Here is a 27,650-nt window from a genome sequence, read left to right on the forward strand (position 1 = left end):
CATACAAGCCCTGAGTTATGTTCAAATACACATAAATATTCATCACCGATGTTTTCAAGGGAGTACCCCTCACTGTTCCGTGATAATTATATACATGTGATATTCATATCATTCAGTTTGCTCTGTCTTCCAGCCATCATCACACAGAAATATTGTGTCAATGGTGACGATGATCATTAGCCGTGAAGGTGTTGTGGGACCGCTTGTCTGTTTTCAGTCGACCGCAAGGGACGCAGGTCTTTTCGTCTCTGTGAAAGTTACAAACCCGTTACTAAGACATCATCTTATTGACCTATTTTGCCGTGTTTAGTGGTGCAGACCATGGGTTTTATGAAAACATGAACGGGCCTATAGCACTGGCGCTTCTCTTCACCAGAAAAAACAAACAATCGAATCTTTGCTCCTTTAAAACGCTTTTGTCACAAGGTGCAGTTAGTTGATCGGCAGTGGGCTAGAAGCATACAATCATATACAAATAATGATTCTGAACTCTGCCATAACGGGTATGGATATGTTATTCGTTAGTCATTAATTACTGGATTGTTAATTAAAAAGGAGTGTTGATATTTTTGTCTCTGATCACTGGACTGCCACTGATTAAAAGTGAATTAGTGTTATGTTTGCACTCAACTGGACCATCATTATATTGACTGGCTTTCCTTGTTAAGCAGGGCGCAATTTGGGTCATAGTTGTTATATACACATTACATGCGGTGGTTATTTCCAATACTTGCCAAGGCACATATAACTATTCAAAGTAACCATGAGATACAGTACAACCAGAAATTATTGAGAATTTAAGATTGTAATTTTTATATTTTTTTTCACTCATTACTCACGTATTAAATGTGAATATTAGCAGAACATAACTCCAGATTCAAAGACAGGTGAACAGTTAGTATTTTGTCAAGTCACCATGGGCAGCAATGCAGGCTTCAATGCGGCGGGGCATACTACTGATCAAAGAAGTTAGAAAGTCGTGGTCCATGCTGTCCCAATATCGGACCACCTCTTCTTTCATTTCAGCAATATTTGTCAGATTTTTCTTATTGACACTTTCCGTCATAAGTCCCGAAAAACATTTTCTATTGGATTTAGGTCAGGGCTATAGCTTGGCCAATCTAATAATGTCATATTTTGGGTCCGAAACCAGGCCTGTGAATGCTTTGAACGATGTTTTGGGTCTTTGTCCTGCTGGAAAATCCAATTTCCATAGAACACGTGAGCAGATGGAAGTAAATGTCCCTTGAGAATATCTGTGTACCGTTCACTGTTCATATTCCCTTCAAATACACAGAGGGGCGTTGCCCCTAACACAGATATACCACCCCACACGTTAAAATTTCGGACTGTACTTTGGGCGCTGATACTAAGGTTTTTCAGTTTGTTTGGTCCAGAATTTCAGTGTATTAGGAAACAGCCACACAGAACTTTCATCTGAGAAAATCACATTGTCCCAGTTAAAATTTCTATGCTGTAAGCACCAGTTCAACCTTCGCTCCTTTTGTTCAGGTTTCATGATCGGTGATGGAATTCCTCGACTTTTCTGCCAACCCATTGCATGCAGCTCAGTTCTAATTGTCTCCTTACAGACAGCCACAGTTCCTCTATCAATCATATTCAGCCTTAAGTTTTCTAAACTCCTTCGGGTTTTTTTTAGAAACAAGAATACCAAGCCGCCTCCTGTCACCGACAGTCAATTTTCTGGGCCTACCTGCGTCTCCCTGGTGCTCAATGCCATATCCATTTGCAATATTTTTCAAAACACGATAAACAGTGGACAAAGGGATGCCTGTTCTACTTGAAATCACTTTAGCTGATCTGATGTCCTTGTAATAATTCTCTAAAATCAACTTCCTCTTCTCTAAATCATCCATACTGAGGAGCACTGAAAATGTCGTCTGCTAGCAAGTAAACAAAGGGGGATAACTCTTCAGAAACTAATGAAAAGGATTAATGGAGTTGTCTCTCTTGAATGAAACCAAGCACTTGATAGCTGGTCAAGGTTGTTTATACTAGAAATCCAATTAAACATATTCCTAAAATTCTCAATAATTTCTGGTCATGCTATATAACTACTCCCCTAGTTCATTGTGGCTATCATCCTGGCAGGGCAGTCGCTATGTACAACAGTAACTCTTTGTGTTGATAAGCCTAGGAATGTATCTGCATATATAAGAATGTTTATAATCGCTGAAACATCAAGGATTGATGAACACAATACGAATGAATGAATGAACGAGTGAGTGAGTGAGTGAGTTAGTTTAGTTTTACGCCGCACTCAGCAATATTCCAGCTATATGGCGTCAATCTGTCAATAATCGAGTCTCGACCAGACAATCCAGAGATCAACATCATGAGCATCGACCTACGCAATTGGGATACGATGACATGTGTCAACGAGCCAGCGAGCCTTACCTCCCGATCCCGTTAGTCGCCTCTTCCGAAAAGCATGGATTGCTGAAGACCAATTCTAACCCGGAACTTCACGGGTCTCACATACTTTTGAAGTCTGAAAAGTGGATTTGACGACCGCACTTTTATTTATAGTTACCCATTAGCATTAATGAGTGAGTGAGAGAGTGAGTGAGAGAGAATGGAATTCACACATGGTACCCATGTGGGGAATCGTACCCGTGTCATCTGCTTGACGAACAGTTACCTATAGGATACCCCACCGCCCTTTGAGCATTAATAAAGCACCATCCACGTTTGTATTTGACACGTACGAAAACATCACCTGTTGTTGTATATGCTCTGTAAACCATACTCCGCGTATTAAAATCGTAACTGTAGTGTATTTGAATACTACCGAAAGCTATGAATACATGTGGCCATGATCTAGACTACTAGTTGTCCGACTTCTGTTGTTGTGGAAGCCTGACTCTGAGAGTGTGGGTTCGAATCCCGGATGGGACTAAACCCAACAAAATTGCTAAATCTGTACTTTACTGAGAAAGTGTAATCCCAAACATAAGAATGTTTAACATTTGACCAGTTTCTAAATGACATTGCGTATTCATAGCTTTCGCCCGTGGCAGCCGTGCCATTTACACGTGTCTGAGGGGTCTAGCCTCCAGTCGTCTGGCTTCCATTTGTGTTGAAACGGCAGTGGCTGAGCGGGTTAGGCTGCTGACTTTGTGTGCTGGCAGTTAGGTGCCTGACTCTGAGGCTGTGGGTTCGAATCCCAGATGGGACTCAACCCAACAAAAATATTAGAATGTGTATGGCATTGTGTGTTCTACGATGATGTGTCGTAATTTGCTCTGAATGAAGCTAAATATTTAGGAAGCCACGTGGTATTTGATGAAAAATGCATTATTCATGTGATACTTTGAAACATGTTAAAGTATTTGCAAAGTAAACTCTTTGATTTTTAAATGAAATTTGTCTTAATGTCCTACCTATATATATGTTACTGACAGCCCGTGTTTGTGTGCGTGTGTGTGTGCGTGTGCGTTAGACCGTACTATATGTAGTCCGGACTAATGCTGGTGTCACGATGCCACAACACTGAGATTCAAGACAGCAGTACAACATGGATACCCTACTCGTATAATGGTTCAGTATATTGACTTCGACAGGGTAACAACAAGTGCCATTTTAAAATTTTGGATCGTTCTCCGCTCCTCGCATCGCTTATGTGCATCTATATTTAATCATACGTTATCAATCAGAACACTAGAACAAGTCGATTTTCACTGATGCCTTGTTCAATAGCTGTCGAAGCTAGGAAATTGTCAGACTGTCTTGTGTACTTACTGTTTGCTGGATCGGTTGCACATGAGCATCTATGTTCCATATCATTGGCACAAGAGCACCATTGGAAAATAGGATGGAAAAGGTAGTCTACCTAATTATATTTTCCTGTATATCTTTGTATACCAGTAGCAGAAACCTACGAATTGACACCTAATGCTTGTGGAACCTCTGTCAATATAAATGTAGTTCCAAGGAGTAACATATTAAACATTTTGGTTCCAAAAACTAGACTGTTTTCCTCAGAGAAATAACCTTTCTGTGCTACAGCAGTAAAGTAGGGTTATTAGGAACCTAACGGGATCATCAGTTTTGTTCGTTATAACCGTAGTGCATTATGCGCAATTCGACATAAATACACAGCAAGTGTCCCGGGCCACAAATAGTTCGTTAAATCCGTCTGTACGTTATAGGCGTTATAAACGTGGTGTAATGTATTAGTTAAAATTAATACATTAGCAGTGGGTCATTGATGGAACAATTATGCAAATTGGTTCGAGAAAGTTCTTGTTAAAATCCTTTTGCCTCATGCTTCGTAGTTACAGTCTGCTGGACAAATTGTATGTCCTACAAAAGCTAGTGGTTCGTGACATTGCTAATTACAGTAAACTGTAAACGTCTGACAGTCTGGTCGATCACACTGCATTGAGCTATTAATGGTGTTATGGGGTTTAAACAGCGTATGTAATTGAACAAAAAGCTGGTCATCTATGTGATTGATTTATAAGATGGTTAACCAGGATGTTAGACTGGTGTCTTCGAGCTGTGGGGAACTCAAAGGGACGGCCAATTATGGCTAATTATAACCGTAGCTTTAGCACACAACTTTCTCAACTTACATAACAGTTATAACATCTTCATCTAACTCCTGTTTATCTATACTGGGCAAAAATAGTTAGGGATATATGTAAATTTTGAAATTAAGAATAAAGATCTATTCATTCATTGACACACTGATAAAATATCAATCATAAAAATACCAATATCCCTAACTTATTTTGTCCAGTACATATATGTACACCCTAATATGTGTATACAATTTTGTATATTTACTTGATGATGTAACTGCCAACACATGTCACTCTTCTGTCTGTACATGCAACTTGAAGTGGAATAAAGATAAAAAAGATGTATTTTTAATAACCGATGCTCGTTATATGCATTTCAATTAAAATACACCACAAGTGTCCGGAGCGAAATGACATCACTTATATCCGTCTGTTATAAGCATGTTCGTGATAAACCTTGACCAAAGTCCAAACTGGCCAAAGCGGCGTTGAACCACACGCTTTCTAGGGTTTTATATCTTGTATTTTCCGTCTGACTGAATGACTGTTGGTGAGAATCACACCCATTACGTTGCTATCCAGCCTGGCTAGGTTTCAGAGTTCCTTCATGAATGCCATACCTACCATGTTTCTGAGTGTCATGTCATCCGTGTGTCTTGGATGTCATGTCATCCGTGTTTCTAAGTGCCATATCCGTATGTGGGCGTGTCATGTCATCTGTGTTTCTGGGTGTCATATCTGTGTTTCTGGGTGTCATATCCGTGTTTCTACGTGTCATATCCGTATGTGGGCGTGTCATGTCATCTGTGTTTCTGGGTGTCATATCCGTGTTTCTGGGTGTCATATCCGTGTTTCTGGGGTCATATCCGAGTTTTCTGGGTGTCATATCCGTGTTTCTACGTGTCATATCCGTATGTGGGCGTGTTATGTCATCCGTGTTTCTGGGTGTCATATCCGTGTTTCTGGGTGTCATATCCGTGTTTCTGGGTGTCTTGCCGATATTGTAGGATACTCATATCTGAGCTCAAGTTTATATTTGATTGTGGTGTGTCGCTAAGCAATAAGCACAAACCGAATTGGGATTTTTCAACAAATATTTAGAAACGTCAAGCATATTGGCCTCTATCGCTATGTACTCAAGTACGATAGAGAAACTCTGAAATGTAAATCTGTTTGCGGTTTTGTAAATAATGTCATCTACAGACAGGCATTAATGGATAGGGCTTTCCAATAATCATTATTTTGACGAACTAATTTTCATTTCCATAGTTATGACAGACTAGGGGGTTAAACAGCCATCCCTATTGGCGGATGCGAGTCATCAGCCTTCGAGTATTACCATCTCTTAAAGTATTCAATCCTTTTAGTACTAATCATCAGATTGAACTCAAGATAAAGCACTGGAAGTAACAATTACTTTTAATATGATTGTCTGAGGCAGCATTCTTCCAGCTACATGACGGCGGTCTGGATATAATGGACCAGACAATCCAGTGATTGAAAACGTGAGCATGGTGTATGTGACATGTAATCAGTAAATCAACTAGCTTTAACATCGGATCCACTCAGTCGCCTTTTACGACAAGGGTGTGTTGCCGAGGGGTCTGGGCAGCCGTTATAACTATGTTATTAACACCAATTGCAGAGATCGTGCTCTGGGGCACAGTGAACACCCAGACTACGGCGGGTCGTCTGCTTTTAATGGCTGCACGACTTGTTACGTGCTCAAGCATAACACCCTGACTCGGGCAGGCCTGAACCTTGTCATCAATAGGTTCACGAGTGTCATCATTTCACTTGTTTCTAACAACTGAGGTTTCATGATTTATGTATGTTTTAAACCAAGAAGGTCCATACCTTGGTACAACATGTTCAAGCTGCAGTCATGAAGAACAGGTATGAAAAGGAGTGTTCAACTTTCCAGTGACAAAGATAATAGCTTCTCGTATTTCAGCATGAATAATTCAGGATGTTTGCCTATGGGTGCGCAAGTGAAATCCGCAATACACTAGGCACGAACTGGAGACTTGACATCTCACTGCACCCGACTACCTGGATCATTGCTCATGCTTGATATCATAGTCACAGGCTCAGAGGTACAGAGAATAGAGGCGCTCTTGTTCAACCTGATCAAAGTTGTGCGGAGAGACTTTCTTTGCTTACTGGAATGAAGATACAGAACGTTGATCTCTCGTTTACCCAAGTCATAATATAGAGAATAGAAACGCTCTTCCTTACACCAATCATGACATAGAGAATAGAGACGCTCTTCCTTACACCAGTCATAATATAGAGGATAGAGACGCTCTTCATTACACCAGTCATAATATAGAGAATAGAGACGCTCTTCCTTACACCAGTCATGATATAGAGAATAGAGACGCTCTTCCTTACACCAGTCATAATACAGAGAATAGAGACGCTCTTCCTTACACCAGTCATGATATAGAGAATAGAAACCACACCATGGTTCAGAGAATAGAGACGCTCTTGACCTTCAGAGAATAACCAACCATGGTTCAGAGAATAGAGACGCTCTTGCTTAAACCAACCATGGTTCAGAGAATAGAGACGCTCTTGCTTAAACCAACCATGGTTCAGAGAATAGGGACGCTCTTGCTTAAACCAACCATGGTACAGAGAATAGAGACGCTCTCCCTTACACCAATCATGGTACAGAGAATTGAGACGCTCTCCCTTACACCAATCATGGTACTGAGAATAGAGATGTTCTCGCTTCCACCAATCATCTTTCAGAGGATAGAGATGCTTTGATAAAGTAGGTTCGATTCATATCACCACTAAACTTACATCTGATTGGTTCACTGACGACCTTCTAACTAATGGTAAATTATGGTAATGTTATACACTTTGTTTGTTTGTAATTTGTTTTTGTCTTTTGCTTAACGCAGCACTCAGCAATATTCCAGCTATATGGCTCCAGTCTGTAAATAACCTAGTCTGCACCAGACAATCCAGTAAACAACATGAGCCTCGATCTACGCAGTTGGGATACGATGATGACATAACAACCAAGTCAGTGAGCCTGACCACCCAATCCCATTAGTCGCCTCTTATGACAAACATGGGTTGCTGAAGACCAGTTCTAACCCGGACATCACAGGTTCAAATTGTTATCAAAAACAATTATATGTTACAGAAAAATGTTCAGCAATGTTACTGATATCCGACAGCAATGCCAAATGCTTGCCATCATTGGATAGTCTCTGAACGTCTGTGGAGAGGGTTAAGGAAGCACTTCAGCATGTTTGCCGTGAGGTAGGTGTAGGAGTAGACACTCTCTTGCTTACTCTTATCAAGGGAGAGTGGAGGCCCCGTTGCCTAACCCTATTGTAGAGCCAAGAGAAGAGACTCTCCTGCTTACCCTTATCATTGGACAGAAGAGGTCCCCTTTTCCAACCCTACTGTGGAGCCAAGAGAAGACGCTCACTTGCTTACCCTGATTGTGGGAAAGTAGAGGCCCCCTTGTCTAACCCTATTGTGGGACCAAGAGAAGAGGCTCACTTGCTTACCCTTATCATGGGACAGAAGAGGTCCCCTTGTCCAACCCTATTGTGGAGCCAAGAGAAGAGGCTCACTTGCTTACCCTGATTGTGGGAAAGTAGAGGCCCCCTTGTCTAACCCTATTGTGGGACCAAGAGAAGAGGCTCACTTGCTTACCCTTATCATGGGACAGAAGAGGTCCCCTTGTCCAACCCTATTGTGGAGCCAAGAGAAGAGGCTCACTTGCTTACCCTGATTGTGGGAAAGTAGAGGCCCCTTGTCTAACCCTATTGTGGGACCAAGAGAAGAGGCTCACTTGCTTACCCTTATCATGGGACAGTAGACCCTATTGTGGGACCAAGAGAAGAGGCAAGAGAAGAGGCACTTGCTTACCCTTATCATGGGACAGAAGAGGTCCCCCTTGTCCAACCCTATTGTGGAGCCAAGAGAAGAGGCTCACTTGCTTACCCTGATTGTGGGAAAGTAGAGGCCCCTTGTCTGTCTAACCCTATTGTGGGACCAAGAGAAGAGGCTCACTTGCTTACCCTTATCATGGGACAGAAGAGGTCCCCTTGTCCAACCCTATTGTGGAGCCAAGAGAAGAGGCTCACTTGCTTACCCTGATTGTGGGAAAGTAGAGGCCCCCTTGTCTAACCCTATTGTGGGACCAAGAGAAGAGGCTCACTTGCTTACCCTGATTGTGGGAAAAGTAGAGCCCCCCTTGTCTAACCCTATTGTGGGACCAAGAGAAGAGGCTCACTTGCTTACCCTTATCATGGGACAGAAGAGGTCCCCTTGTCCAACCCTATTGTGGAGCCAAGAGAAGAGGCTCACTTGCTTACCCTGATTGTGGGAAAGTAGAGGCCCCCTTGTCTAACCCTATTGTGGGACCAAGAGAAGAGGCTCACTTGCTTACCCTTATCATGGGACAGAAGAGGTCCCCTTGTCCAACCCTATTGTGGAGCCAAGAGAAGAGGCTCACTTGCTTACCCTGATTGTGGGAAAGTAGAGGCCCCCTTGTCTAACCCTATTGTGGGACCAAGAGAAGAGGCTCACTTGCTTACCCTTATAATGGGACAGAAGAGGTCCCCTTGTCCAACCCTATTGTGGGACCAAGAGAAGAGGCTCACTTGCTTACCCTGATTGTGGGAAAGTAGAGGCCCCCTTGTCTAACCCTATTGTGGGACCAAGAGAAGAGGCTCACTTGCTTACCCTGATTGTGGGAAAGTAGAGGCCCCGGCCCCCTTGTCTAACCCTATTGTGGGACCAAGAGATAAGGCTCACTTGCTTACCCTTATCATGGGACAGAAGAGGTCCCCTTGTCCAACCCTATTGTGGAGCCAAGAGAAGATGCTCACTTGCTTACCCTGATTGTGGGAAAGTAGAGGCCCCCTTGTCTAACCCTATTGTGGGACCAAGAGAAGAGGCTCACTTGCTTACCCTTATCATGGGACAGAAGAGGTCCCCTTGTCCAACCCTATTGTGGAGCCAAGAGAAGAGGCTCACTTGCTTACCCTGATTGTGGGAAAGTAGAGGCCCCCTTGTCTAACCCTATTGTGGGTCCAAGAGAAGAGGCTCACTTGCTTACCCTGATTGTGGGAAAGTAGAGGCCCCCTTGTCTAACCCTATTGTGGGTCCAAGAGAAGAGGCTCACTTGCTTACCCTGATTGTGGGAAAGTAGAGGCCCCCTTGTCTAACCCTATAGTGGGACCAAGAGAAGAGGCCCACTTGTTCACCCTGATTGTGGGAGAGTAGAGGCCCCCTTGTCTAACCCTGTAGTAGAGCGTTTTCTTATTTTCAACCTTCCACTTCATAAACAACAAAACACAAACAAGGCAATTAAAATTATAAATATTTTAATTAAAAACAGGATTTCTATAATTCATCTTTCTTTATTGTTGGGGCATTCTTAAGAAACTTGACAAATTCATCTTTCGTCCTATCACCATTGTAAGCAGTGAGGAACTTGCCACCCACATATAGCTTGATTGTAGGGTAACCACTCACATCTTCTTTTTTACACACATCTGAAAACCAAACATTGTGAGACATCATTTCTAGATTGCAATGAAAAAATTGTTAACTGCATGTAAACCATGACTCTCTTATCAAACACAAAATTAACACTTGAATGAGAAAAGATATTTCACTTCTCCCTGAACAATGTACCACCATTGGTGGCCTGCGAGTAATTGAACCTGAACCAAGCAAATCTGTGGCACAGGCATGATCAAAGACCCATCACCTCTTGGTCAGCATCTTGACCAATGTTTAGTTCCAAACAATGCAGGAATATGACAAGAAGTTTCAACTGACCAGTAACTTGCAAACATCAGCTATTTGTAACACTTGATGTATGAACTTCTGTCTAATATTACATTATGATCTCTCCAGCCTCTATTTTGAAGCATCTTTACTGATGCATGAACAGTTTAAGCTAACACTGTATTGCCTGATTTATCCTGAGAATTATATTTCTATACATTCTCGTATCATAAATACCCTTGACCTATTAGCTACCAAGCCTTTTTTTCAACTCTGATTTGAGTGGCACAACGCTAAAATCATCCGTTTACTCAAATCACAAATTATAGATTTGAAGTTGAGGATGTGCCCTTGAAATTAAAGCTACAGTACAACCAGTCCATGTATTAAGCAAAACGAAACAGAGACATAATCAAAGGATAATCGAAGGATAATCGAGGATGATGGTACATATCCTCATACCTGTATTCTTGGTGCAATCGACTGCTGCAAAGGCCTTCTTCTTATCCCCCTTTATGGCTTCAGAGCCACTCTGGAAGTCCGGCTTGGCCCGCTTACAGTGACCACACCATGGTGCGTAAAACATGACCAGGACAGACTCCCGCTGTGCCATGAAGTCACTGAAGGTATCAGAGGTCAGGTGGTTGACCGCCGACGCCACTGTGCTCCACTCTGGCTCTGGAGGTGGTGGAGGTGGTGGAGCCTTAGGGCTGGAGGAGGAGCAGGATGCAGTTATGTCAATACCAGTACATGGTTAACATCACTTTGAACAATATTTACGTTGGTGACAGCTTGACGCAGGAGGAAAACACAAAGAGATGCTGATCTTAGCAGTTTAACACATGGGTGAAACAGTGGCTTGTGTCGTTACATGACCACAGGTTTTGTGTTGACAAACCTGGAGATGAGTGGAAGTTAAATGGGGTTCAACAGCAGGGTCAGGTTTACAGCCTTTACAGAACAGTGTGTCATGATATCAATAACAATTCTCATGAAGTGTGAGTGAGTGGGTGAGTGAGTGAGTGAGTGAGTGAGTGAGTGAGTGAGTGAGTGAGTGAGTGAGTGAGTGAGTGAGTGAGTGAGTGAGTGAGTGAGTGAGTGAGTGAGTGAGTGAGTGAGTGAGTGAGTGAGTGAGTGAGTGAGTGAGTGAGTGAGTGAGTGAGTGAGAGAGTGAGTGGGTGAGTGAGTGAGTGAGTGAGTGAGGTTTCTTGCAGCTTTTAGCGATATTCCAACAATATCACATTGGGGGACACCAGATGTGGGCTTACACATAGTGCGCATTTGGGGATCGAACCCGGGTCTTCGGTGTGACGAGCTAACACTTTAACCACTAGCCTACCCTGCCACCCCTCTCATGAAGAGTCCAATACATAAAGACTCAAAACAACAGTCTGTTATCAGGGTTTAGCCTGGTGTGGACAAACCTGACTGATTATATATTAATCAACAACCTCACATTCACTAGAGGGAATGAGATGGGTTAAACCCGATCTTACTTCACAGCTTCGTGAGAAGAAAGACACAAAGGTTGATGGCATTACCAATTCAAGCTAAGTGAGTGAGTGAGTTGGGTTTTATGCCACTGTTAGCAATATTCCAGCAATATCATGATGGGGGACACCAGATATGGAAATCACACGTTTGTGGGGAATCAAACCCATGACGAGAAAATGTTTTAACCACTTGGCTTCCCCACCGCCCCAATTCAACCTAAGAACAGGGAACTCTTAATTCTGAACAGCAGTGAACCTCAAATCACTAGGACACATCCCAAATAGTAAATACTTGTCAGGTAACCATATACAGAACCTTTGACAGCCATGTTCCTCCCTCCACTGATCAACCACTTGCCTGTGTAATCATCATAGAAACCTCAGGAATATTCCACTGTATGAAACATCAAGATGCTGTGATGAAGATTACTTACTTTTTCAAAAATTGTACAATAGCATCTTCAGTTCGACCCCCGCTATAGTCAAACTTCTCTTGACCATGTCTGAAAGAGAAAGTTATACACATACAAAGTGTCCGTTCCATCTTGACTTTATGTTCAACAAGAGCAGAGTGTTCTGGGGACAAATCTAAATTTAGCATTTATTATGGGTAAAAGGCATTTTTTTCATATTTGTGAAATTAGTAAAATGTGAGTTACTTACTCAAAATATTTCAACGTTGGATAACCAGCCACGCCATATCTCTGACCGATATCCTTGTACTTGGTGGCGTCTACGGCCACAAGCTTAGCATTGGGTGATTCTTTTTTAAGTCTAGCTGCAGCAGCTGCAAATGCTGGCTTCATCTTCTTGCAATGTCCGCACCCTGAAATATGAGAACCATTATTGATGCACATCCACCTTTACCAGAAAAGAAGACGAGAGAGTGAGTTTAATAGAACATGCCTTTGGGCAGAATTTCAAACATATGCTGATTTGTCAGTTGATGTGGAAGAATGGCTAAAGTTATGCAGGTCTCAGACCTTTACCATTATAGCTCTACAATGGGCATGCTGTTTAGTAACCAATAAACATTTGGCAGTACTGAATAATTAGGTTTGTTTGTTGATTAAGCCACACTCAGCAATATTCCAGCTATATGGCAGCTGTCTGTAAATAATCGAGTCTGGAACAGACAATCCAGTGATGAACAGCATCAATCTATGCAATTAGAAGACATTAGCATGAGTCAACCAAGTCAACGAGCCTGACCACCCGGTTAGTCGCCTCTAAAGACAAGCATGGGTTACTGAAGACCAATACTAACCCAGATCTTCACTGGTGTGGATAATTAGGAGTATCATGGGGCTTTATCGGTATTTGATAGTGTCACTTTTCATACTCACAAGGTGCGTAAAACATGACTAAAACAGATTTTTCTTTAGCCATAAAAGAATCAAAGTCCTTGTCTGTAGGGTGGTAGACGTCATTTTTCTCATCACTCCATTCTGGTTCGGGGGGAGGGGGAGGGGGTGGAGCTGTAGGGCTGAAATAGAACAGGGGCATTGAGACAAACTATGTAAAAAACTAACTCATGAAATGATAATTCCTTAAACATTTTTCAACCATCATAAAGTTGGGCATTCATAAACTGACTTCGATACATTTTGTGCTAATGGTGGCATAAAGTAAAAAACTGACTGAGTTTGGTTTTACGCCGCTTTTAGCAATATTCCAGCAACATCACGGCGGGGGACACCAGAAATGGGCTTCACACATTGTACCCATGTGGGGATTCGAACCCGGGTCTTCGGGTGGACGAGCCAACGCTTTAACCATTAGGCTACCCCACCGCCCCTCATAAAGTAAAAAAAAGCCAAAGAGGAACACATTTTATGGATAGACAACTTCTTTATTCCAAAGCAAATGATGATGGTGTTAGGATCTATACCAAAATATCTGTTGCAATAAAGAAGCTGTCTATCCATTGAAACTGTTCCTCCTCATCATACCAGCTTCTAAATGCCACTTAAGGAAGTTACAAAAAGCTCTGAAAATGAAGGCAGACTTTCATATTTCCATAAATGCAAAACATTTTGAAGTCAATTCTTAAAAAAAATAAATCAACAATATTAACTACCCACAGTGAGTATCACAAACAAAACTGTTGCCAACACAAAATCAGGGACATGTTCAGCCCAATAATGCACCTTAAGCCACTGCTCATATTTGGTCAGTAAAATCAGGAAACAGTAGTCTGTTTGTCTGTGTGGCCTGTAATATTGCAGTTTTGGAAATAAATTCAAATATATTGCTTGAGAAGCCAATTATATGCCATAGAATCACTTTCAGTTTATTTCTAATTACTGTTATCTGTGATCATCTCCATATTAACTGAATATGTAGAAAAACATTTCAACTTTATATGCTAAGAATTTGCTTTGTGAATTCATCACTCACTTTTTCATAAAAGATACAAGATCGCCTGATGATCTGCCACTTGAATACTCAAATGCTAGAGCACCATCTCTGAAAGATAAACAAATAGAGTCTTTAATAAGATTTGTCAATTTCTTAATTCAAGGGAAATAACTCTTTTCATCACATGTACAACTAACATTGTTATTAAGTACTTGAACTGAAAAAATCTCAATGATACATAGTACAAGTTGCTCAAGGTGTAGCCCTATATCTGAATAGAAGTGTTGCCATTGTGGTGAAGATTCTATACAAAGATGGAACAGAGGAAGTGGAGCAAGTCATTTGACCAATATGAATGCCACTGACAGATCAAGCTATACCACAGAGATAGGAATCTGATACACACAACTACAAGTCAATCAGTTTCTATACTTACTTGAAATATTTCACTGCAGATTCAGGTTGATTAATTATGAAAGAAAAGAAAAGGAAAGAAGGTTAGTTTTCTTAAGTGCTCAGCATTGTTTCTGTTGATCACCTATCAAGCAAAATTATTGTTAGAAACATAAATACTTGACCATTGTCTATGTTACTATAGTTACCCTGCCATGGCATTCTACTGCAAAGTCTAATGTATTATGGCATGATAAATTATCTGAAGTATTATGAAAGAACTGGAAGGTCTTTGGGAGAATTTGAGTAGGTTAAGTGCTTAAGTGATTAAATTTGAACAGGTTCTACTGTACACCATTAACAACAGTTCTCTCTAAATCTGTGACTGACTGACTGAGTTTAGTTTTACGCCGCTTTTAGCAATATTCCAGCAACATCAAGGGGGACACCAGAAATGGGTTTCACACATTGTACCCATGTGGGGATTCGAACCTGGTTCTTTGGCGTGATGAGCCAACGTTTTAACCATTAGGCTACCCCACCGCCCCTCTAAATCTGTGAGGATAAACAGTTAAGTATAATGTAAAACCTGTCCATGTATCACTGCTGTTGATCAAAAATACATTCTGCTGAATGAGACACACTGAGACCATTAATTGAAACATTCATAAGGAGGCCATTACCAGACAGTGGTTAAAGGTCGCCACGACATACCAATCTAATTAAAATCAGTCCTTTTTCCAAACGGATACCTGGGATACCAGGCCGCATCAAGTGAACACTGAGTGAACTTTAAACACCTCGAAAATTGGCTTTGTGGGGTCATGAGCTAATCACACACCAAATCTCTAATTTTCATCATGATTTCAGCTACAGTGAGTGAGTACATGAGTATGGTTTTAGGCCGCTTCTAGCAGTATTTCAGCAATATCACGGCAGGGGTCACCAGAAATGGGCTTCACACAGAGTCAAACCCAGATCTTCAGCATGATGAGCGGACACTTTAACCACTAGGCTACCCCACGAGCCCTGATTTCAGCTACAACTTGAAATGGAAATTTTGATATGTATAAAATTCTCTTAGATTAATAACAAGCAGTACACCGAAATGTGGCTCTATGCAATAAACAATAAGCTGTTATCCACAAAGTCGCATGTTGCAAGATTTGTATAAAAACGAGCCAAAACAAAGCACAAATGTTTCTTCAGTGGTAGTCCTCATAGGGGGTAAATACCATGGGGCTTAGAAACAACATCTCCAGATAATGTTAAAATCTCCAGATAATGTTACTGTTGACACTATCTAGATTCAGAATTAGTTGTTTTAGTTCATTTTTCAAGATACAGTATAAAATAAGCCTTTATGTTTGGCTCCCTTGCATCTAAAACATGGCAGCCTTGACAGCCAGGTATTAGCTATGATGAGCAAATGCTTAAACCAGTACCATGCCAAGGGATATCGTATCTGAATAAAACCTATCTGATTTTAACAGCACTGTCTTCTTCCCAAACGAATTCATCCAAAATTGATGACAAGACTTGGCAGATTTGTGAAATTGTATGCAGGAAATCAGTACTGTAAGTCAGCAGAGATACTGATCAAGCCTTGGCAATACTATTCAAATATTTATATCAGAAAAGTATCTCAAACTGTTTTTACTGCTGCTATCAAAGTCCCCCCTGGACAAACATATCACTACTCCATCTTGATAGTGTTTCTTCATAAGTACTTATTCACATGCTGTAAGGAAATGAAGTTATACCAACTACAACTCACAGGTTGGATATCCTCGGATTTCATATTTCCCTGCAACGGCCGTGTCTACAGTGGCATCTACTGCAGCCAGGACACCTTCAACCTGGAAGTAGAAAAGTGTAGAAGTTAGAATGTGACTCAGGTCATACATGTTTCACACTTTGGAGATGTACCTTGGATGGGTATGTTGCCAACCATGGATCGTAATTTGGTTAAGCTGTGAATCCTGACATGACTAAGGGCAGTAACTCAGGTTAAGGGCAGGTATTGTGGTGTCAGAGCAATCATACTCATGGTTTCAGTTCCATGATTAGAGGGTCCTTGCATGTCTAAGGGAAGGAACTGTCACAGCACATTGTAGCATCTTTCAATCCCTGGATCTCCAACAGACAAACCAGAGAAGGACTTATGAGGTACATAGTGCTGTACGGTGGCATGCCTTCAACCAGGAGTTTGACAACTTCAAGTCTCCTCTTACAAGAAGCATTGGTTGCTTGGGACTAATTCCAACCCAGAATAATGATAGAGGAAACCTAACACTGTTTGCAAGATATTCCACATGCTATGCCTCAAGAAGTGAGCATGCCCCTACAGCTTGACTTACTCCATCTTTCTTGAGCTGGGCAGCTGCCTCCCCATAGGCAGGTTTCATGGCCTTGCAATGTCCACACCCTGAAACCACAGGTCACTTTATTACACCAGACATGAGAAACAAACATGCACAAATGGGCTTCCAGTTAGCAATACTACATATGGACATGTGGATCCATGTTTGAAGGAACACTGTTGATGTGTTGGATATTACAAGCACCTGTTACCACTGAGCTGCTTCGTACAATGAGCAATACATTACTGACAACTATTCAGTGTTAATGGAACACTGTTGATGTGAGTGAGCAAGTATGGTTTTACGGCACTATCCACAAAATTCTCACAAAATCACACCTGGGGACACCAGACACTGTAGACTAACAACCAGTCTCTGACATGAACATATTTTACAGAAAAAAGCTCATAGTGAAAAAAATAAAATATAATGAAAAGGAGACTTTCTTCATTTCCTGAAGCTGTTGAAATCTAGACTTGCCACATGTTCTAGACTTGCGTGGGATTCCTTGGATATTTGCTTCAGGGTCTGTATGACAGACTACAGACACTGTTGATGTGAAAATTACATGTTCACAAACAATAAGATCCAAACCACACATCATATTGTTTGCCCCCCAAAACATTACAGGTTAATGGGATGTAATATATGTTTGATATATTTGACATTACTCACAGGGTGCATAAAACATAACAAGGACAGACTTCTTCTCCTTGATGAAGCCGTCAAAGTTGGAGTCTGACAGGATGTGGACGTTTTCGTGGCCTGTTACATCCTTCCATGCATCCTCCTTGGGTGGCTGGCTGGCAGCAACAGGGGTGGGGGTGGGGTTCAGGGGGTCCTTCATGAAGTGGACGAAGTCGGCTTCCTGGAGGACAGACAGGATGTCACAACAGTCAAGAATGAAATCTGTACAAAGAGTTTCTTCCAATATTTGATTACTCACTTGCAAGGAGAAGACAGACTTGGGAGTCATTCGACACACAGAACAACCTCAGAGACCAGGCTAAAGTTATGCGTTACATGTCCCTGATATTCCTGTCCTTAAGTGGAGTCCACCCTTAGAAGCCTCTCTGACCAACCCATACCCCTACAGTTACCTTTCACATCACTGTCACTGAGGACTTGGAATTAGTTTTTGGCTACAAAACATATGTTCACAATCTAACTTGGCAGATTTGAAAATGAGACAGGCTATCACAAATTTCAATCAAAGATTGTGTTAATTGATGGATACATTGCTAAACAAAATGCTTAAAAGCTTAATAAGTTTGTTAAACAAGATGAACATTGAAATAAAACATAGACAATAAGTTTTACAAATTTCCCTGAACATTTATAATCAAGATAACTTGTTATTACGTTGAGAGTTGGTAAACTGCAAAACTGTTACAAGCATGTGGTTTCCTAACTTATCTTACCTCTCGACCTCCCATATATTTTTGAGAATTTTTTCCATAGTTGAAATATTTGAATGTGGGATACCCACTAACATCGTGTGTGCCACACACTCCTGTGTGGATTGTACAGTCGACTGCAGCATACGCCACCTGGAACATGGGAATATACAGTGCATTAGGTCTAGGTTGGTAGCCCATGTGTAGACTAACATCTAGCCTCTGGAACATGGGAATATACAGTGCATTAGGTCTAGGTTGGTAGCCCATGTGTAGACTAACATCTAGCCTCTGGAACATGGGAATATACAGTGCATTAGGTCTAGGTTGGTAGCCCATGTGTAGACTAACATCTAGCCTCTGGAACATGGGAATATACAGTGCATTAGGTCTAGGTTGGTAGCCCATGTGTAGACTAACATCTCTGGAGCATTAGGTCTAGGTTGGTAGGCCATGTGTAGACTAACATCTAGCCTCTGGGAATATACAGTGCATTAGGTCTAGGTTGGTAGCCCATGTGTAGACTAACATCTAGCCTCTGGAACATGGGAATATACAGTGCATTAGGTCTAGGTTGGTAGCCCATGTGTAGACTAACATCTAGCCTCTGGAACATGGGAATATACAGTGCATTAGGTCCAGGTTGGTGCCCATGTGTAGACTACATCTGGAACATGGGAATAGGTTACAGTCATTAGGTTGGTAGCCCATGTGTAGACTAACATCTAGCCTCTGGAACATGGGAATATACAGTACATTAGGTCTAGGTTGGTAGCCCAGGGTCTAGGTTGGTAGCCCAGTGTACTAACTAACATCTAGCCTCTGACATGAACATCTAGCCTCTGACATGAACATATTTTACAGAAAAACAAACAATTAACAAAAAGGAGCCCAGAGACTAAACAAATCCGCTGAGCTTCAATTGCAAGGAATTTCACACAAGTAAAGATTCTTATCACTGGTATGATATTGAAAGTGTGTGTGACAGGAACATTAATGCCCCCACCACCTCTATCTCTATGGGTCACGATGCCTCTTATAACATCATCAGTTGCTGCAGACTAATTCTAACCTGGAATCCCTCCGGCTTGTGACAGATGCACCTACCTTGCTGTCATCTTTGAACTGACTTGCTGCAGCAGTGAACTCTGGCTTCGCCTTCTTGCAGTGGCCACACCCTGCAACACATCACCCTTGTTACTACAAGCCAAGTGTTGATTTACACAATATCATTGATGATTCTGCTTCGACAACACAGTTGCATCATCTAGGTATGGGCTCAAAGACTTCATAGAACTTGTTCTATGTTTATTCAAATCCTCTTCTTCACCACTAAATTTCCACAAATGTATGTGACACTATATCTTCATCTGATATGGAACACATTTCATATATGCTATGGTAACTGTCATAGATTATCATCTTCAAACTGTGTATATGTCTTTTTCAAACTAGCATCTATACTTACATGGTGCATAAAACATAACAAGTGCATGTTTCTTCTTCCGGAGGAAGGCTTTGAAGGTGTCATCCCCGAGATGCTCTACATCACTTTCCTGTTCATCCCACTTGGGCTCTGGAGGTGGGGGCGGTGGCGGTTCCTTTGGGCTGTACAGCAGAGAGTAGAGTGAGTGAGTGAGTTTAGTTTTATGCCTGCACTCAGCAATATTCCAGCTATATGGCGGCGGTCTGTAAATAATCAAGTCTGGACCAGACAATCCAGTGATCAACAACATGAGCATTGATCTGCGCAATTGGGAACCGATGACATGTGTCAACCAAGTCAACGAGCCTGACCACCTGATCCCGTTAGTCACTCTTATGACAAGCACGGGTTACTGAAGATCAATATTCTAACCCGGACCTTCACGGGTAAGCAGAGAAATCATTATCATTATCATTGGATATTTATATAGCGCACATATCCAGGCAACTAATGCATGCTCAAGGGGCTGGTATTTGTCCCCTCAATCATTGGATGTCAATCTCAACGGCACATCGTATTATCAATCTCAACTCCCTGGGGAGTATACAACTCTTGCAGACACTATTGGCACACCGAGTTATTGTGGCTTTCTCATCCTAACGAGGTACCCATTCACAGCTGGGTGGTTTGGGACACATAGTCACAGTACTTTGTCCATGTTCACGTTGCTGTACCTGCAACTAGGTGTTTGCGTATTCATGTGTCCACCATCTGGTCATATACCAACGGATTCGTGGGTTCTTTTAAGTGCACAGGGTTGTGTACACTAGAAGTTGTGACAACACTGAAAGAGTCTGCACACAAAGTTGACTCCAAGATTTTTACACCCAGTCACAGGTGGGCTCGATCCCGACACCTCAACCTCGCTGGATCACTAGCCTGGCGCCTTAGCCAGCTCGCCCACCGCGACCCCGATACATTTACAACATATTCATGTGTACAACAGAGGGTATCTTCACTTCCCAACAGTGAGTACATGGAAGTATGTCAGATACAGTAATGATTCTGGAATAAATTTGACAATATGCTCATTAAGTTCGGTAAGAAGTACAAAATCACTCCTCTTACTGGGACAGGAGATTTGATGGCTGCATCATCTATGACATCTAAAGAAATCATTACAGACTGTTAGAGACTAGCCAACTGAGATACCTTGCGCAGTGTTAACATGAATACTACACTCACAAACAGTATACTGGCTCTGAGCCCGCCACGACTTGTTATAGCCTGTTGGTACTTTGTGCCAGGCAGGATAACAGCAAGTACCATCTTAATGTCCAGCCTTCCTCTCCTGGCAGGTGAGGTGAGGTGAGGTAAAATTGGGTTTAACGTCGTGCTTGAGAATATTTTGCTCAAATGACGACGTGCATGCATGTGTATGTGTATGTGCGGCTGCTTGTACTAGCCCAGACTTAAGCTGGTTTTATAGTGCTAGCCCACTGAGATACCATGCCGCAGTGAAGCATGAATACCCCACTCAGACACAGTATACTGACTCCGAGCCGACCAGTCCTTGTTGTACCCATTAATGCCGAGCGCCAGGCAGGGACCAACAAGTACCATATTTTAACGTCTTTTGGTATGACGCGGTCGGGGATCGAACCCGCGACCTTCTGCTCTCCGGGCGGACGCTCTAACCACTACACCATGGAGGCGGTTCTCCTGGCAGGAGGTCAGTCCACTACACCATGGTGGCCAGCACAGGATTCTAACAAGCTATTGTACTTACTCCTTCATGAATTCCATAATCTTTTCTTTGGTCCTCTCATTAACATCAAATGCATACTGGCCATCTCTGCAACACAACACTGGAAATTATATTCTGTTGTATTACATTCACTGCAAATCTTGCATCAACATCAATGATCTACATACCTACAATGGTGACTCTCACCTATATCATGAAGCCATCACCTCACAGCACACGGTTAGAAATAAATTTGTGTTATCACCAGTCAGCCAAAATGAGTGAGATGAGTACACCCTGTGTACGTAATATGATAATGCTTGACACTGAACAACACCACAATATAACCCTGCTTCAGATGAACGCTACCTTGTTGCATTCCCTAAATATCAAGAAGTTTACTAGTACAGTACTCTGAACACTGGCAGTTTTAGTGAAATTCAGACAAATTTAATTTTCAAATCAATGGTTTGTAGATACATACGCAAGAATGTTTATAAGATCTGCACACTGAATGAGGACAACATGACTGACTGAGTATGGTTTTACGCTGCTTTTAGCAATATTCCAGCAATATCATGGCAGGGGACACCAGATATGGGCTTCACACATTGTACCCATGTGGGGAATCAAACTCGGGTCTTCGGCGTAACAAGCGATCGCTTTTACCACTAGGCTACCGCACCGACCCCAGATCGGTTAATAACAGATAACTTGCAAACTCCTGTAAAGATTGCTGTTCTATGTGCTTACAACAACAACTTTGTGTTGTGCCTGACAAATCGAAGGTCATACCACAAGTCAGACAGTAGTGGAAGACTGTATCCCAGAGTACCCTGTTATTTCTAATCTGTTTGATACTAAATACAACAAATTTGGTAGTTTGTTCAATTGATACTTACTTGAAATATTTGACTGTTCAGAGGGCAGGTCATATGAAAAAAAGAAACACTGTAAGTTAGTATTTACTGTTGCACAAAACACAATTTCATTGATATCAAGCTGTCACACCTATGTTGTTGATGAGTTACACAAGTCATAGAATCTAAGGGAGACAACCCTGTACAGCAAATTGTAGAGAACTGAACCACTGCCATCAATGTCAACTGTGGCTATCACAATAACCCATGTCTCACCTGTAGGGAAGCCCTGAACCTTATACTCCTCTGCCATCTTCCTACTCTTGGTGGCATCCACAGCTGCCAGAGTCCCACTAATCTGAAAAAGGTATAGGTGAGAGAATGAAAGAGATGGGTTTTATGCCCTATTAACAGTCCCAACATTGATCAAACCAATTATTATTATTATTTACTCAAAGTTAGGATTAAAATCAAGATTGATATAGCATTAAAAACAACAACCACAAATTCTTCCACGGGTAAGGGACGCAACTACAAACAAACTATTGCACCATAGGCAACAGGGCCAACTATGCACTTTTCAATATACTTCAGCAATATAAACGTACAGTCACCAGGAATGGTTTTCACACAATATACTCATGTGGGAATTCAAACCCAGGCCTTAAATGTGACCAGCAAATGCTTTAATGATCAGACTGACCCACTGACCACGCCCAAAACTAATCCTCACCCCTCCTTCCTTCATTTCCTTGGCAGCTTCTGAGTAGTCCGGCTTCATCTTCTTACAATGACCACACCATGGTGCATAGAACATAACTAACACTGATGGGTCCTTGGCTATATGGTCTGCGAAGTTGGCATCATCCAGATGCACAACATCAGACTCCTCCTCTGACCATTCCGCTTCCTTCTTAGGTTCCTGTGGTGGCTTTGGGCTGTAAGGGAGGTAACTCGTGTGTAACTCTCACAGGATGAATGTGGGTTACCGTATCATATCGTACATAAACAGAAGAGACTGGACTAAAAATATAACAGGAATAATGAGCATAAGTTTGCTACTGAAAATAAATTTGAGTGTTGTGTGGGAGAGCGTGCTGAGTAACTGATTTTTATTTACTGCCGCAGTGAGCAATATTCCAGTAATATTCTGCGGTCAGCAAATGATTATATAGTCACATCAGGGTACAAGTATTCTCAATGACATGTCACTGATACTAACTGATGGCGACTATACCTAGCTCCAAATGGGGAATCCCCTGATAACCTAGGTCCAAATGGGCAATCCCCTGGTAACCTAGGTCCAGATGAGGAATCCCCAAGTAACCTAGGTCCAGATGAGGAATGGGTTCAAAGGGGAATCCCCTGGTAATCTAGGTCCAAATGGGGAATCCCTGAAAACCTAGGTCCAAATGAGGAATCCCCTGGTAATCTAGGTCCAAATGGGGAATCCCCTGGTAACCATGGTCCAAATTGGGAATCCCCTGGTAACCTGGGTCCAGGGTTTACCTTCTAACAGAAGTAAAGACCCAGATACAAGCAAGCAGCAGCAAAACTACAGACCTGTCCTTGAACCTGATGTTGTGGCCTATCCCAAATGAGAATGTTTCATACCTGGTCATATGGCAATACTTACTCCTTCATCCAGCTGATGATTCCATCCTTGGTGTTTTCCCCTCCATACTTGTACTTTACCCTACCCTTCCTGTCAAACACAGAAACAAACATGTCACCAGACTATACAAGCTTACAAAGATCCAGGTTCATACATTGTGAAACAGACTTAAGGGTACAATTGTGTTGCTGGGTAAATATTTGCTGAAATTCTATGACAAAAAAAACAAGTTTAGAGGTGAGGTGAAATGGTGGTTATATTTCACTGCTTTTTTTGGTCCTCAAAATGTGGCTTATCTACGGCAATATAGGTACATAATGATTAGCATGAATGTGTGTGTGGCTGCTTGTACCAGTCCCAACTAATACCAGTTGTATAGTGCCAGTCTGTTGAGATACAATGCTGTAGTAGAAACCCAACAAAAACATACTATGCTGACTCCAAGCAGACCAGTTCCTATGTTATCCACTGAATGCCAGGCAGGAGACAACAAGTAACACCTGTTGTTCTCATTTGGCATGCCCCAGTCTAGAGGCAAAGCACCAACATTCCACACTCCAGGCAGGTGCTCTATCCACTATACCACAGAGGTGGTGTTTGTGTGCCAGCTGCCTGCAGGGCTCTGGGTTACAGCTCAACTATATTTGTGTTGGCTGGTCCCACTTTTAAACCATTTCATATGAAGGACAAAACTTACTCAAAGTAGTAGATTGTTGGAAAACCTGTGATGTTGTACTGAGCTCGCAACGCCATCTGCTGGGGCTTGTCGACATCAATACCAACCAGCACCTACAACAGAGAGCATATCGGCATAACATTGACAGGACAATATCTGATAAATGATACAACACAACCAAGGAAAGTCAGATATGCCAAAGATGAGTACACCTCCTTCTCCATGCAACCATCCATTCCCAAGGCTCCCTCCAATTGCTCTCCAGTGTGTGTGGTGTAATGTGTGGCAGATCTGTGTGTGTGGTGGTGTGTGGTGGAGGTGTTAATGTGGTACGCATGGTAGTGTGTTATTGCATGGTGGTGGTACAGGTTTGTTTATGTGTGGGTGTGTATGTTGTTTGTTTTTGTTGGTTTGGGGTTTGTTTGCTTTTGGGAGGGGAAAGGTTGAGAGAGAGGCAGAAGTTTCTTTCCACTTTTAGGAAACATCAGTAGACAGCATGTCCAATGATAATATGTGAATCTTGCTAAATATCTGTCATTGAAATGAAACAGAGTTACTGCCTCTTTCAACAGGCATAACTTACAGGGGACCTATTCCAATTATTCAATTCTAATTATTCTACTTGTAAGCAGTTATGGGCATATCACAAACACTTACGTAGTTACCCCGTAGTTCCGTGGCAGCAGAGGCAAACTCAGGCTTCAATCGCTTGCAGTATCCACACCCTGCAAATATCACCTTAGTTACTTCCACAAAACATCCATTACAAGTATCTTTAATCCTTAAATATGTACCTATTTAATCATAAACCTAATTAGAAAATATCAAAGGACCAACATGGTGCATATATGCTGCAGACAATATAATAAGTAAGCTTGAGCAGCAAACCACCAATCTAAGGGCTCACTAACTGTGATGACTCACAATCTTGTCACACATGTTCACAAGTTCCACCTTATTACAACATTGATTACTAGAGACTTTCTGCCTACCGGTAAGTCAGTATCTGAGTTTTAATCTGAACCAAGATAAGAGGGAGGATATGACATTGATTTGAACAATGAATGAGGCACTGTACAACCATTTTCACCCCAGAGGGAATATTGAAGGCCTGGAAGTCATTGAAATATTGACATAATGTTTCCTGAAAATCTGAAGAATCAGTCTGTTTTACATATTCTATCCTAAGTTATTCATGTAGTACTGATATAGACACATTTGAAATCTCAATCATTTGAACCCATCTTATAACTTTCATAATCACTGAATGATGTTCATCATTTCTGAAATGACGTAAATTCCATGGGTGAAGATGACCTTCTTCATTCCTAGTCTAATGTGTTAGGCTTTATGCCCTGATCATTGTCAACTCACATGGTGCGTAAAACATCACCAACATCGGATGTTTCTCTTTTCTCAACAATTTGTTGAACCCCTGAAACAGAATGTTAACAATATAATAATATTCTTACTGGGCTGGTAGCTTTTGGGCTTGAAAGGGTGAGTTAACTGAGTATGCACATTTTAATGCACAGTATTACTTCAGCATGTTGGAAAAGATGTATGTTGTGATGCTGATGCTGCGGTACTTACATCCTCCTTGTCGATGTGGACGACGTCCTGGGCTGTAGAGTCCTCCTCCCATGGCAAGTCACCAGTGGGGTCTAACATGAAGTTCACCATCGACTGAAACAGAAATCGGTAAAATGAACACATTGACAATTCAACATCTTGATGAGATGTTTAATCTTGATGGCACATTAAAGCTATATTAACCCTTACCCTGTACAAAAAGAAGTCTTACCTTAAATACCAACTTCCTGTCGTAGTCCCGGTTGTAATCACCATCTCTGAAAAACATGAGAGGGTGATATTATGACATACATGTTGTACTTGACATACCCACGATGAATGATAACACGACAATTAACCATATTAGATTAGGACCACTGGATCCAATTTTATTTCCTTTGCAAGAAGCCTGAGACCAAAGAGAGCAAATTCTTACCCCTTGTAAGTGTACTGTGATGCAAGTGTATTGTTCTGTAAATGTATTGTGATGCAAGTGTATTGTTATGTAAATGTATTGTGATGTAAGTGTATTGTTATGTAAATGTATTGTGATGTAAGTACACTGTGATGTGAATGTACTGTAATGTAAATGTACTGTGATGTAAATGTATTGTGATGCAAGTGTATTGTAACGTAAATGTATTGTGATGTAAATGTATTGTGATGTAAGTTCACTGTGATGTGAATGTACTGTGATGTAAATGTACTGTGATGTAAATGTATTGTGATGCAAGTGTATTGCTATGTAAATGTATTGTGATGTAAGTGTATTGTTATGTAAATGTATTGTGATGTAAGTTCACTGTGATGTAAATGTACTGTGATGTAAATGTATTGTGATGCAAGTGTATTGTTATGTAAATGTATTGTGATGTAAGTTCATTGTGATGTAAATGTACTGTGATGTATTGTGATGTAAATGTATTGTGATGCAAGTGTACTGTATGTCAATGTATTGTGATGTAAGTTCACTGTGAGGTGAATGTACTGTGATGTGAATGTACTGTGATGTAAATGTACTGTGATGTATTGTGATGCAAATGTATTGTGATGTAAGTGCACTGTGACATAAGTGCAATGTGACGTAAGTGCACTGTGATGTAAGAGCACAGTGACGTAAGTGCACTGTGACGCAAGTGCACTGTGACATAGGTGCACTGTGAAGTATGTGCACTGTGACATAAGTGCAATGTGACGTAAGTGCACTGTGATGTAAGTGCAATGTGACGTAAGTGCAATGTGATGTAAGTCCAATGTGATGTAAGTGCACTGTAACATAGGTGCACTGAGACGTAAGTGTACTGTAACATAGGTGCACTGTGACGTACGTGCACTGTGACATAAGTGCACCGTGACGTAAGTGCACGGTGACACAAGTGTAGTGTGACATAAGTGCAATGTGACATAAGTGTACGAAGACATAAGTCCAAT

The 27,650-nt window shown here is 41.6% G+C and overlaps 1 protein-coding gene across 1 annotated transcript in view; it reads right to left on the bottom strand.

Annotated features, from left to right (window-relative positions):
- Positions 1–9,890: 9,890 nt before the first annotated feature.
- Positions 9,891–27,650, bottom strand: part of LOC124287681 (protein disulfide-isomerase A5-like) — a 44,552-nt gene continuing 26,792 nt past the window's right edge. Inside the window, exons 5-27 of the mRNA XM_046724187.1 lie at positions 26,452–26,497; positions 26,241–26,333; positions 26,022–26,082; positions 25,305–25,372; positions 24,669–24,760; positions 23,993–24,061; positions 23,090–23,294; positions 22,633–22,714; positions 22,399–22,411; positions 21,539–21,604; positions 19,792–19,931; positions 19,431–19,501; positions 18,348–18,476; positions 17,602–17,794; positions 16,924–16,991; positions 16,341–16,422; positions 14,607–14,619; positions 14,210–14,278; positions 13,156–13,295; positions 12,473–12,635; positions 12,244–12,312; positions 10,779–11,026; positions 9,891–10,078 (exon numbers count right to left, since the gene is read on the bottom strand). Of these exons, the coding sequence (XP_046580143.1) occupies positions 9,927–10,078; positions 10,779–11,026; positions 12,244–12,312; positions 12,473–12,635; positions 13,156–13,295; positions 14,210–14,278; positions 14,607–14,619; positions 16,341–16,422; positions 16,924–16,991; positions 17,602–17,794; positions 18,348–18,476; positions 19,431–19,501; positions 19,792–19,931; positions 21,539–21,604; positions 22,399–22,411; positions 22,633–22,714; positions 23,090–23,294; positions 23,993–24,061; positions 24,669–24,760; positions 25,305–25,372; positions 26,022–26,082; positions 26,241–26,333; positions 26,452–26,497 (2,332 nt within the window). The 3' untranslated portion in view covers positions 9,891–9,926. The remainder of the gene's footprint in view (positions 10,079–10,778; positions 11,027–12,243; positions 12,313–12,472; positions 12,636–13,155; positions 13,296–14,209; positions 14,279–14,606; positions 14,620–16,340; positions 16,423–16,923; positions 16,992–17,601; positions 17,795–18,347; positions 18,477–19,430; positions 19,502–19,791; positions 19,932–21,538; positions 21,605–22,398; positions 22,412–22,632; positions 22,715–23,089; positions 23,295–23,992; positions 24,062–24,668; positions 24,761–25,304; positions 25,373–26,021; positions 26,083–26,240; positions 26,334–26,451; positions 26,498–27,650) is intronic.

This window comes from Haliotis rubra, unplaced genomic scaffold (assembly GCF_003918875.1).
Source record: "Haliotis rubra isolate DU_JTF1 unplaced genomic scaffold, ASM391887v1 Scf404, whole genome shotgun sequence".
NCBI lineage: Eukaryota > Metazoa > Mollusca > Gastropoda > Lepetellida > Haliotidae > Haliotis > Haliotis rubra.